The sequence below is a fragment of the Phocoena phocoena genome, chromosome 3 (genome assembly GCF_963924675.1).
Source record: "Phocoena phocoena chromosome 3, mPhoPho1.1, whole genome shotgun sequence".
NCBI classification, from domain to species: Eukaryota; Metazoa; Chordata; class Mammalia; order Artiodactyla; family Phocoenidae; genus Phocoena; species Phocoena phocoena.
In genome coordinates this window covers 123,775,556-123,788,306 of record NC_089221.1, presented here as the reverse complement: position 1 = coordinate 123,788,306, position 12,751 = coordinate 123,775,556, and the positions used below count along the sequence as shown (strand labels likewise).

At 45.4% G+C, this 12,751-nt stretch overlaps 1 protein-coding gene across 3 annotated transcripts in view; it reads left to right on the top strand.

Annotated features, from left to right (window-relative positions):
* PPP2R2B (protein phosphatase 2 regulatory subunit Bbeta) overlaps positions 1–2,880 on the top strand; it is a 454,043-nt gene extending 451,163 nt beyond the window's left edge. For all 3 annotated transcript variants that reach the window (XM_065875381.1, XM_065875380.1, XM_065875382.1), the window contains one exon: positions 2,155–2,880. In XM_065875381.1, coding sequence (XP_065731453.1) covers positions 2,155–2,434 — 280 coding nt within the window. In that variant the 3' untranslated portion in view covers positions 2,435–2,880. The remainder of the gene's footprint in view (positions 1–2,154) is intronic.
* Positions 2,881–12,751: the final 9,871 nt, after the last annotated feature.

The following is a 12,751-nucleotide window of genomic DNA, read 5'->3' as shown; positions in this document are numbered from 1 at the left end:
ACTTCCTATTACCTCCCCATAGTTTCTTTCTGGTTTGACAAATATTACAGGTGACCCTCTGATTTCCAGGAGAAGTAAACACAGGCTACCAGGGGCTGTTCCTCGATGAAGGCGGCACCGGCAGTAGTGCTCGGAAGCGGGGAAATTCTATCACGGCAAAGCACTCGGAGAGTCGAGCTCTTAGTGAGCGCAGGCTCTCCCTCTGTGACCCTTGTTGGGCTTTTTTTTGGTCAGTGATCCAAAATCAGCCTTCCACTTAGGCCTGGAAGGAATCACCACGTGGCAGAGGACGTGCCCAGTTGGTAGAGGGCAGAGGGCAGAGCAACTGTGACATATTAACAAAGGCCCTCGAGGGGAAAAGAAGCTAGCCCAGCCCTATTATTTTATTTATTTTCATTTACAACTGTCATTTATTCATTGTTTATTAAGAATAGGGTTTTTTTTTTTAATATTTGTGGTTGTTATTGTTCCAGTTTCCCTCCTATCTTAACCAAGATTCAAAAACTGTACTTACTAGGTACTTTCACACACATGATGTTTTTTAATCCCGACCACAATCTATCGAGATTGTTTTCACCATCCCCATTTTCCAGCTGAGGAAACGGAGGCTCAGCCAGATAAAGTAATCTGCCCAAGCTCATGAGCTAGTAAGCAGTAGAGACAAGAGGAAGAGTTTGAATCCTAAAATCAACACGCTTTCCACCACATTACAATTTCTTTCCATAACTGAGAAAATGTTATTCTTGGTCCAGATAAGGTTGAGATTATTTTCCCAGAAAAGACTTTCTCTTACTGTTTAAAAACAAGCCGAGTCGGGCTTCCCTGGTGGCGCAGTGGTTGAGAGTCCGCCTGCCGATGCAGGGGACGCGGGTTCGTGCCCCGGTCCGGGAAGATCCCACATGCCGCGGAGTGGCTGGGCCCGTGAGCCATGGCCGCTGAGCCTGTGCGTCCGGAGCCTGTGTTCCGCAACGGGAGAGGCCACAACAGTGAGAGGCCCGCGTACTGCAAAAAAAAAAAAAAAAAACAAGTCGGGTCATGGTGAGGGAAGCAAAGGTCAGTGCATGGGAAGCAGTGAGGCCAAGTGGCTGAATGCTTGTGCCCCAGAGTCAGGCAGATGTGGGCTGGAGAACTGACTTGGCTACTTATTAGATGTGTGACACTGTACAAGTCACTCACTTTTCCTCCTGTGTAAATCCCTTACATGGGATGAAGGAAGAGTAAATGAAGTCTGGGGTAAAGCACTCAGCACCCTGCCTGATGAGGTAATAATAGCTCGCTCTGCGTTCTCCCATCCTAACCATCCAGTCAGAGCCTCACCCACAAACAAGGCCGTGCCCACCTGCCCAGGGGGCAGCCACAATGGGACGCTACTTGGTATCTTTCCCTCAGCCTGTCATCTTGTCCAAACTGTTGCCATTAAAGAGTCAGTCCATTGCTTCTGGAAGGCTCTGGCATTCACTGCTCTCTTAATCAATTGGAGATATGCCTGAGAATGGATAACTCTTGTAGAAAGGTAGGAACCATCTGTCAGTCCCCTCAAAGGCTTACTTCCTTATCTACATCCCTTCAGAATTGAATTTTTGTTTACTCCCTTCCCGAGTAAGACCATGATGGCATCTAATTTTTTGGAAAAGGCTGAATTTAGATCTAGTTCTTAGCAGGGGGAGGAAACATGCTGGTATGTGTGCTGTACTGCCAGCATCCCTCCTGCAGTGCTGATGCAAGAAAGCCTTAGCGGTCGGGCAACACAGAATCCCTCCTACTGTAGCTGTGCTTTAAATGTACACAATGCAATGACGGTTGTTCTCAGTGTTCCTACTCATAACTTCACCCCAGCCTCAGAATCCTGATGTGAGGGAGGTGGGCTGGGATCATTAAAACCACCGGACTCATTTATGGAGCCCAAGAACCAAAAGGAATCTATTGGTAAATAACAAGGAGGGTTTTCAACGATCCTTCACCCAGCCAAAGAGTTTGTTGCTCTTAGTGATTCCAAAGAAACTCAACAGTCACACTACAAAGCCTGTTGCAGTTTTGGGTCTCTTGTTTGTTTCTCGTGTGGTACCATAAACTGGCCACTTTGTGGTGCTGTTTGCTCTAGAAAGCCTTTGTCTGTCGCACTCGGTCACTCCCTTTTTCCTCTCTGCCTTGCAGTGTCATCATGACGGGCTCCTACAACAACTTCTTCAGGATGTTTGACCGAAACACCAAGCGCGACGTCACCCTTGAGGCCTCGAGGGAAAACAGCAAACCCCGAGCTATCCTAAAACCGCGCAAAGTGTGCGTGGGGGGCAAGCGGAGAAAAGACGAGATCAGTGTCGACAGTCTGGACTTTAGCAAAAAGATCTTGCATACAGCTTGGCATCCTTCAGAAAATATTATAGCAGTGGCGGCTACAAATAACCTATATATATTCCAGGACAAGGTTAACTAGGAGGACAAGTTATTACTTAATAATCTCACATACTGAGTACTAGTCAAACACGTTTTTAAATGTTTCTTTGGGTGTTCATTTGATGCATCGACTCTAATTTCCCTCTGCAGGAAACAAATGGAATAGAAGTCCATGGAGTCCAACCTTCCCAAATCCCCAGTTCTAAGAAATTTTGTCAAACCCAACAGGTTCTGGGACACTTCTGTTTAGAATTGAGAGCTGCCAGCTAACAGTAATTCTTCCATAGCTGACTTGAATTTCTGATGCTTTCATTGCCCCGTTTTCTCTGGTGGGTCCAGTGTTTTGTTTCTAGGTGTCTGCTGAGATAAAATGAGGTTGTCTGTAGTATTTAAAGAGAAAAGAAAGAGATACTTTTTTTTTTAATTAAGCAACTCCATTTGATGATTGAAAAAAAATTCAATGAAAAATAAACACCGTTTACTCTACTCTTAGAGAAATTCTCCTTGTTTTGTGAAAAATCGGAACCAGTCAGCATCTCCTGCCCCTACAGCACTTTTTTTTTTCCATTTTCCATTTTCTTTTTCACAATTTCATTTGAACCAGAGATTTATTTCACAAGGCTGCAAAGAGGATGCAGAATGGGGAGGGAAAAGGGCCACATCAACTCTGCTATATTCTTTTCTCGTAAGCACCATAGAAACAGCCTGAGAATTTGGCTAGGAAACACCATGAATGCTTCAGGGGACATAAAGAGAACACTTCGCTTCTCAGAGTTAACTTGGCAAGGCCATGTGCGGCCAGATTCCATCTGCTGCTTTGTTACTGTTGCTTTTTGTTGTTTTAAATGGCTCCATATAATCGTCTACTTACATGTTCCTTGGCTTTTTCCCTTCAACCTTTTCCAGCTTATTTATTCCATTGACTTCTTTCTAAAGGCCGAGTCCTGGTTGTTTATTATCTGGCATTCTAAATGCAACAGTAAGTTGGAGGCCATGGCAGCACCCCTGGCTCCCCGAGAAAGTGTCTCCAAAGCAGCCCCCTCCCCTCTTCCTGGGTTTTGTAACCAAAAGTAACAATCCATCAATCTCCACTGTAGCTAGAACAAAAATGGCCAATACAGAATGCTGCTCTGTAAAGGCTAATCAAGTGCTTCTAATCCACCCTAAGCTCACCATCTAGAAAAACAGACCAGAGGGTTCTCCTCCTACAAAAATGGAATATGGGGGAATCAAGAAGCTTTGACATCAAAGTAGAGTCTGCTTGAAACTGGGGAGGCTGGTTCATCCTTCCCACCCGTTGAGGATTCAGACATATAACTTCCAGAAGGTCTCCTGTGACGCACCTCTGGGAAGGAGACTAAATGAATTCAAAAGACAGAGAAATTTGAAACGGAGGCTCAGGGAGGAGGTGGGAGGTACTCAAAGCCGGGCCTGGGCTCAGTGTCTCCATTCCTGTCACCGTGACTCATTTCCCCAGACTTGCATTTAGTGAAATGGCTTGACATGAGAATTCTCCTTTTAAAGAGAAATTTTCTTTCGCATTGTATATTTATAAGAAGTCCCAACGTTCAAGTGTAATTTGTTTTGGAAGAGGGAAAAATGGTGAAAGAACCATCTTTCAATTCTAAGCTACTATCCATTTAATAACAGCTTTTTGGCAAGGAAATAACTACTTAAATGAACAATTTCGTAAGATGCGGCTCAATTTCAGAAACATTAAAACGTGAACAAGTACATCTCAAAATTGAGGAAGCATGTGGATGAAAGCGTGCCTTTCTTCTCCGTATTTATCTTTCCTGTGATGAAAGCCCCAGTGGAAACTCTTGGGGCAGGATGCCTGGCCTGAGGGGGACAGTGTTCTCAGAGGAAACCAAGAGAGCATCAGAAACTTGTCCAACTCACACAGAACTGTGGTATCAAGATAGATAGAAGGACCAGCCGGTTCCTGTCCTGAGTTGACCATCAACTTCCTCACAGCCTTTTCTCTGCTTCCCCAACACTCAGCCCTTCTGTCTGTACCAGTTGACAGGACAGATCATTGTTCCTCATACTTAAGCATCAACCCACCTCTGTACTGTTCCTCATTTCACATTTATTTAAGTCACCTTTTCTAAAAGCAAGACTTAGCCTCCTCCACACAAAGAATATTCATGAAATGTCAGTTTTACTGTTTTGTTCTAACATTAAAATGATCACATAACCATTCGTGTAACAAACACGTACCCATTCACCACCTACAGGCATTTTGTGAGCCCCAGGACGCATGCTTACCGAACTTCGGGACACTGAGCTCTGATGCCACAGAACATTTAAGCCTTTGGAGCCATCAGAGACTTGCCATGGACAGCGGTTCTTCACAGACTGGAGTCAAGAGTGTTCCCCGGAGCACATACATGAACAATTTTGGTCATGCCTTTAAGGGGTTCACAGGCCCCCCTATAGCCTACCTGTGGCCTCCATCTCAAAGCTCCTACACTAATCCAATACCCTCACCACATAGGTGTACAGTCTGAGATCTACAGCGTGGGAGGAACTTGCAAAAGACGTCAGAGCCAAGAGCAGAGGGCCGCCATCCTCCCCTTCCCCCTGAACAAAGGATACACCAGAGCAACCATCGAAGACTCCTAAATGCAAGCAGGAGGAGAAGGCCCTAGAGGTCAGGCCTTGGCAACAGTCCCCACCACCATGCTTCAGCCAATGACCTGCTCTGCGCCAGGTACAGAACTAGGTATTTACACTTGCCATCTCCTTCTGCCCCAGGGCTGGTGATTTTCTTGGTTGGTGGCACCTAGAAGTCAGTCCCTTTTCCAGCTGACACTCAAAGCTATGTGAAAGCTGACTTGCCACCTTTTCGACGGTTTGTTGTGCTCTCAGAATCCTGCCCTACCTTAAATTTACCCCACAAGGCCTGCTGCTTTGTACCAGCCCTCAGGTTATACTGGAGGATGTCTGTTGACTTCTGGGAAATGGGAGCTGCAGCTTCCCGGGCTTTGATTAAAATCATCCTAATGCAACAGTCCATTCCTGACATTTTAACAAGCAGTTCAAAAGCTGAACATTGGCAGACATCCATGCTTTCACCTCCAGAGGAGGAAGGTGAGCTGGAAGAAACAGAGAAGGAAGATACAAGGCAGCATGCAGCAGTGGGATGTCCAGAGGTGAAGAGGCAACAGGAACCAACATGCTTCTTAACTCTTTAATCTCTGGCTCCTGCCTTTACTCTTGAGGGCGGGGGACCATCTCTCAACCTCTCAGTGACCTTGTAATTAACTCAACCGTATCAACATGCATTAGGCAACCAGCATGTGGAAGGCAGAACAATTGTCAGGTGGAACAAAGATGAAGCTACGATTCTTTTAGCTCAGTGACCCGATGAAGTAAGTCAGCTGTCTCCAAGGTATTTCTTTTGAACCTCCAGGGTCCATTATAATAAAAGTTAGACCCTCTAACACCTCATCGCTGACAACGTGGGAGACCATTTCTCTTCCTTCAAACCTGCAGAGTAACTACCCAAAGCTTCCCTCCTACCCGCCCCCACCCTGGGCCCCATTCTTTTTTCAGCCCCTCTGCTGGCTGCCTCCAGGGCTCAAGAAGACCCTAGTAGGCCTAATAACAAAGTTTTGGGGGGACACTATTGTCCACAGACTGAACGAAGGAACCATTCCTAATTTGTCCTCTTCCATCATGGCCATGTGCAGATGAGGCTGGTGTGTTTTAAACACTACCCCCCAAGACACAGCAAACCCCTGTTCACCCCTGGGAAACGTTCACACTCTGGGCCTCTGTCATACCTTAACTTGCCTCTTCCCCCTGTACTTCTAGGTCAAGTCTCAGGAGCCACTTGCCGTGGGAATGACTTGCCTGGTCAATGGAAAGAACATGGAACTAGGGGACAGGAAATGTGGGTCCTGTTCCTGGCTCTGCCGCTGAGTGAGGAGCTTAGGCAAGCCTCTCAGTGCCTACAGCAGTCACATCGCCTGAAAAGGGGTCAGAAAGCCATCCACCCTCACTCATGGAATGACTGTGAGGGACACAAGAAACTCATTTACTTATAACCACTTCGATAAGCTTAAAGCATCACCAGATAACAACAGCAACAATATTCACGGAGGACATATGGGTGATTTCTCATATCTCCTTCCCTTAACCCCATGAGATACATGCCAGTGTTATTCCCATTTTGCAGATGGGAAAAGAGACTCAAGTTTTCAACATAGCCAAGAGCACATAGCCAGTAAGTGGTAGAACCTGGTCTCCAACTCAAGGTTTCAGACTCTAAAGCCAGAGTTCTTAAAATGCTGCTTCTAATACATGATAGTAGCTAACATTTTTTGAGTGCTTTCTATGGGCCAGGCTTGGGTCAACAAATTCCCCACGTATTAACTCATTTACCTCCAAAACTCTAGAGGCAGATACTATTATTGTTCCCTTTTACAGATAAGGAAGCAGAGAGATGATACAACTTTACTAACTTTATACAGTTCACAAGGGACAGAGCCAGACATTTTGGTCAAAGTTCTTATCCTCTCTCCCCATCTCACATTATATATAGATGGAAGTTACCGATTAGAAAACGAGTTCCAGTAATGGCCAGTAAGTTCATCAACGTTAAACATTTGAGTGCCCGGTTTCTGTCAGGCAGCCAAGCAGCCAGGCCCTAGGCGCGGGGCTGGGGTTCCTGAGATGTGTAAGCCGCTGGTCCCCGCCCTCCAGGAGATGACAGCCATGTGTGTGGTGGACATACTTACAATACGACGTACAGAATGCAGAAATGGTACAGAGAAGGAAATGGTTAATTAATGAGGACTGGTAAGAAAAAGTTTCTCATATAATAAGTGTGACATAAGTGAATAAGTGATATCTGAGCCGAGTGCTAAAGCAGTTTCCTCCACAAAGAATGATACGCGTTTCCAAGAGAGAGAACAACACATGTGAGTTACCGAAGCAAGAATGGGTTTGGCAGGGAAGCGTGAAGTCAGTGTTTCTCGAATTCTACTAAAAACACATTTTCAATTTGCCAGAACGGGCCTACCCCTTCTTTCTTTCATTCATCCAATAATAAATATTTGTTAAAACCTCCCCATACAAGTACTGTATTTAAATGTAAAATAGATAGAAAGAATAAAAGGAAACCGATAATTATGAGCACTTATTACGCAGCAAGTGTTGTGCTAGGCACTTTTTAAAATCATTACAATCACCTGACAGGTAAATACATTATTCCAATTTTATAGTTGATAAACAGATTCATAAGGGTTAAGTGACACAGTCACTGTGACACAGCCAGACATTTTATCGAGATCTGTCCTGTACTTCTTTCCAGGTAATGCATAGCTACCTTGTCTTATTTTTTTCCACTAGTGAGGATATTCACAAACCATCTCTCTGTGACCAAACATTGCCTGACAGCTGACCAGGAAAACAAATTTGATCTGTCACCAAAGCAGAGAGTGAAGTCAAGTGGCTCACAGAGGTCTCCAGCCACTGACCCTGACCTTACTCTTACTGTTTAACCATCCCCCAATTTAGATCTTCCACACCCCATTGGTTTAACTGCTGGTGGCAGAACCAAGGTGATCGGCTGTCTCTGCTGATTCCTACCTCGGACGCTGTCAAAACAATGATCACTGTAGGGCCAGAAACAGGGGTTTAGTGACTGTTTCCAGATTCTCAATCCACTCCCTACCCCCAATTTCCTGAAGAGTCAAGCTTGGTCTCTTGGATGGACAGTTTCCCACCAGAGCCCCTCCTACTCACCTGTCTCAACTTCCAGTTGCAACCCCAGTCATTTGGTAGCTGCATTTGGTTTGAGCAGAGAGAGCATTTCTCCTGAACTCATCCTTGCGTGGAAACCCTGAGAACACAGCAAAGTGGGACCAGCCACAAGCACTGGGATTCTTGCTGTGGTCGGCTAGTGATACACATCCTCCCAGCCAAAACAGTAAATTCTTGTGGAGGTCAAAGAGAACCCCACGAAGGCTGGAGTAGCAGTGAGGGAAGGAGGCTGCCTCGCTGGCAGAAGAAAAAGCAGTATCTGGGCACTCTATAAAACAGTCACTCAGCTGGGTGATATTCATGCATTCATTCATTCATTCCTCAATAAACATTTAAAGATTCATCATGTACTACCTGCCAAGCCCTGTGCCAGGGTGGTCTGGGGAAGCAGTAGTGACAGTCCCTGTCTTCATAGGGCTTATAGTGTCATGGGAGATGCAGGCAAACTCCCAGGTGATGATAGCAGTAGAATATCAAGGGTAAGAACCCAGGATGCTTGCCTGGGTTGAAATCGAAGCTCCACCACTTATAAGCTAAATGACCCTTAACAAATTAATCTCTGTGTCTCAAGTTTCCTTACTGATGAAATAAGGATAAAAATGGCACCTGTCTCAGAAAATTGCCATGAAGATTCCTAGCCAGCAATAAGGAGTCAATGCACATTTCTTGCTCTTGTTCTCCTAGTGCTGAAAACCGGTCTTATGCATGCCCTCATGGGTATCTCCTGTGCCAGGAGAAGACAAAGTAACAGTACCTCACCCGGACCACGAGTTCCCCAGACAGCTGATGACTACTGTAAAACCTGAGAGATAAGCAGGAAATTAGTTATCCAGGGGATGAGAGAGGAAAATAGTGCTCCAGGCATCAATATGGTATATGTAAAGGCAAGGAGCACATGGTGTAATTAAGGAATTATAATAATCTGGTATGACTGACTAGTAAAAAAAAGCAGGGATGCAAACCAAGAAAAGTAAAGGGACATAAGGTCAGGGGACAGTAATGCATGATATGAGAAATAAAATTGCATGGCCTTAGTGAAGTTCACACATCAGGGGTTCTCCAATAGCTAGGCTATGAGCCGCTCAACTGAGGAATTTTAGGTTTCCATAATGTAACAAATATGAATGGTCCTGGCACAGGGGATATATTGAGAAACTCAGCTCAAGTGTCAACTCCTTGGAGCAGCCTTTCCTGACCACCCTAACGTCTATGAGGACCAAGGTATTCTTGATTTCCCCCTCTGGTGTCCCCAAAGCATAGAGAAGAGTCTGGCTCATAGTAGGTGCTCAGTAAATGTTGGATGAATGAATGAATGAATGAATGAACAAATAAATGTGTGAGGAAGACAGGTACAGACTCTGCCCTCAGGAAGCTTACAAGCTGACCAGTGTCCCACTGGGAGTTTGAGTTAAGGGGAGCTTGGTGTAGGGCATCACTGGACTGCTCAGAGGAGCCAAGGAATGAAATAGAAAAAATGGAGAGCCAGTGAGCCAAGATGTGTTTAGAAAAAGCGACCGAGCTCAGAGAGCAGCGTTAGTTAATAGAGCACACGTGTGCCCGCCTGATGCATTACCTCCCAGCAGTAGTTAGTCTTCTGGGACCTCGCACAGTATGCAAAAAGGTTGACAGCTTACAATCAATACCATGCTCACCGATGCAGGGAGCGACATTATCACATCCGAGATATTACCCCCACATCCCGGCTGGAACACTAAATATTCCCCATAACAAGGCTAAGGGAAGTGACAGCTATTATTTTCAACCCTCCCGCTTGGAAGCAAGAGGTGAGGCAAAGCTTCCCCTGGGTGTTCTTAGGGGAAGGCAAGCCAGTTCCCCTTGCTCAGAGCCGAGCCCATGCCTCATGCAACAAGACAGGGATGGGAGAAGATTGGCATCTTCATTTGCCTGGATGTCCACAATATGGAAGTGGACCTTTGTGGGCAACTGAGAAGCACAACAATAAATGAGAAGGGGGAGGATGGTTGGGTTGGCGGGGATGTGTGAGGTGTGAATGCTGGATTTCATCCTACATGCCCAGGTCACTCTAAGAAGAAAACAACTTGACTCCCCCCGCCCACCCCGTTGGGCTTTCTTATTTCAGCTTCTCTGACTGGCATAATTGAAAGTCATATTTCATCTAGGCCAATGATTTCCAACTCCAAGTGCAGGTGCCTTATGAACAGTCAGCCCGAATTGATCAAAGAGAACAGCAAACAATTGCATGTTAAACAGCATCTATTTCTCAGCGGGGGAAGGTGGAACGGGTCATGTTACATCCTAACCACGACACAATACCGCTGTGCAGTCCTCTGCAGCACGATTCCTTAGCCTCTGATGGGACTCTAACAGGAAGAGGCCCGGGGCTAGGACACCAGGGTTGTTTTCTTAATTCTGAGGTGCATTTATTTAATGGCAGGCTCCATTTTTCAGCCCCTCATTTCCTCTCTGACAAGATGAAGGATACCGCTCTTAGTTTTCATACTCTTTTTGAAAAGGTTAACTAGTTATATTTGAAATGGTTCTCGACGGAATCACCTGAAACTCAAAGATGGGTATATTCAATGAAGATGTGACAAACGTCATAGAAGCTTATAAAGTGTCTATCATGGAAAAAGAACTCTCGGTTCAAAAGCTCACTTTCCAAAGTACAGAAAGAATACTTCAGGAACGGAATGGGGTTCAAAGCAGCTCTTCACTCTGACCAGCACAGGAACAGTTAAGTAACTCCACTGGTGTCAGATGATGCCCCAAGAGGGACATTGGGGAGGCTCCTGCAAGAACGGTGATTACAGCTCTTCCCTCTCCTCCAGCACTAAACACATGATGGATTCTTCTTAACATAACATCACACACACACAGCCGCAACGCCCCACTAACAGACCCCCCTCTCAGAGCATCATCTACGAATTTGTGATCCTTCCTTTAGGAATGGAGGATGTTTCCCAGGTGATTAATGACACAACCTGGAGACAAAGGCTATAAATTTGTTTTATGGTATTTTATACCAGGACTGGAGATCCATTTACAAATGAAAACCCCACTGGCTTAGTGGATAATAAATTTTACATTGTAAGAACTTCCTTTTTCACCTGCTCGTGATATTGTTCACTTTGGGTGGAATAACTGTCCTGGTGATGAGCAATAATTGAACATTATCGTTTGTGGAGACATTTCAATTTACTGAGGCACTTTCACAACCAGAGAAGTTGTGCAAACCGCCCAAGGTTACACAGAGTCACTCCAAGACCAACACTGAAACCGGGTCTTTTGAATCTCTGAGATCAGCCTTACTTCATGGTTGTTTTTCATGTTTCCATGTGTCTAAAAGCAATGGGTGGACTCAAACCTAGATCGAAGGTCTTGATAAGATATTTTAATTCCTACTCCAGAGCATTCAGCATTTGTGCCTGTTGGTACCAAAGACAACTTCCTCAGTGGTGTGCTCAGAGGGCTGCCTCACACCCAGGCTCACTGGTGTCCACGTTGGCACAGGTTCACAGAGGTGGACCCACTGCCTTTATTCATCACATTACATACCCACAAATTTAAATGCTATCACTTATTTGCCTTCCTACACATCTCTTCACCAAACAATAATTCATACCTGATCATGTGCTGCAGAGTAAGCTACGTAGATAATCACGGCACAATTCCGGTCCTCAAGGAATATAGTCCAATAAGAAATGAAATTCCAACACATGACTTTAATATAACATGGCTAAGGTAATGGCAGAGATGTAAGTTATTAGGGGTGTACAGAGTTAAAGAATCTGATCTTCTGGAGGAGATGAAATGAAGTTCAATCCTAAAGGAGGACAGGGCAGCCAGGTGACCTTGAACATGAGCAAAGGCACATGGTTGAGAAGCCCCATCTGTCTCTGAGTACTACGAGCAGGTTGATTTTGCTGAAAGGAAAGACTCTTGGCTAGGACTGGCTGGAGTGCTTATGACTGAACAGGGACCAGATTGCAGAGGGCCATTTAGAGAGCTTAGACTTCCCTCAGTAGCCAATGGAGTATCACTGGAAGACTTTTTTTTTTTTTTTTTTTTGCGGTACACGGGCCTCTCACTGTTGCGGCCTCTCCCGTTGCGGAGCACAGGCTCCGGACGCACAGGCCCAGCGGCCATGGCTCACGGGCCCAGCCACTCCGCGGCATGTGAGATCCTCCCAGACTGGGACACGAACCCGCGTCCCCTGCATTAGCAGGCGGACCCTCAACCACTGCGCCACCAGGGAAGCCCACTGGAAGATTTTTAAGGAGATAATTGACATAGTTGGAATTACATTTCCAAAGATCCTTCTGGTAACTGTGTAAATGACATATTTGAAGTAGACAAGATTGAAAACAGGAAACGGTTGAAGTGGTCCAGAAAAGTGATGATGAGAGCCTGAACTGGGGATGGAGGAAAAAACGGAGGAGGTAAGATCAATATAACTTAGAGAATGACTTGATGAGAGCAAAGAGAGAAGTTCATAAAGATGCCCAGGTGGATACCTAAGACAATAAGCAATGGCATGAACAGAGTTGGAGACTAAAGGAATTGGAGAGTAGGGTTTAGCGGAAGGAGAAGAGAAAGATGA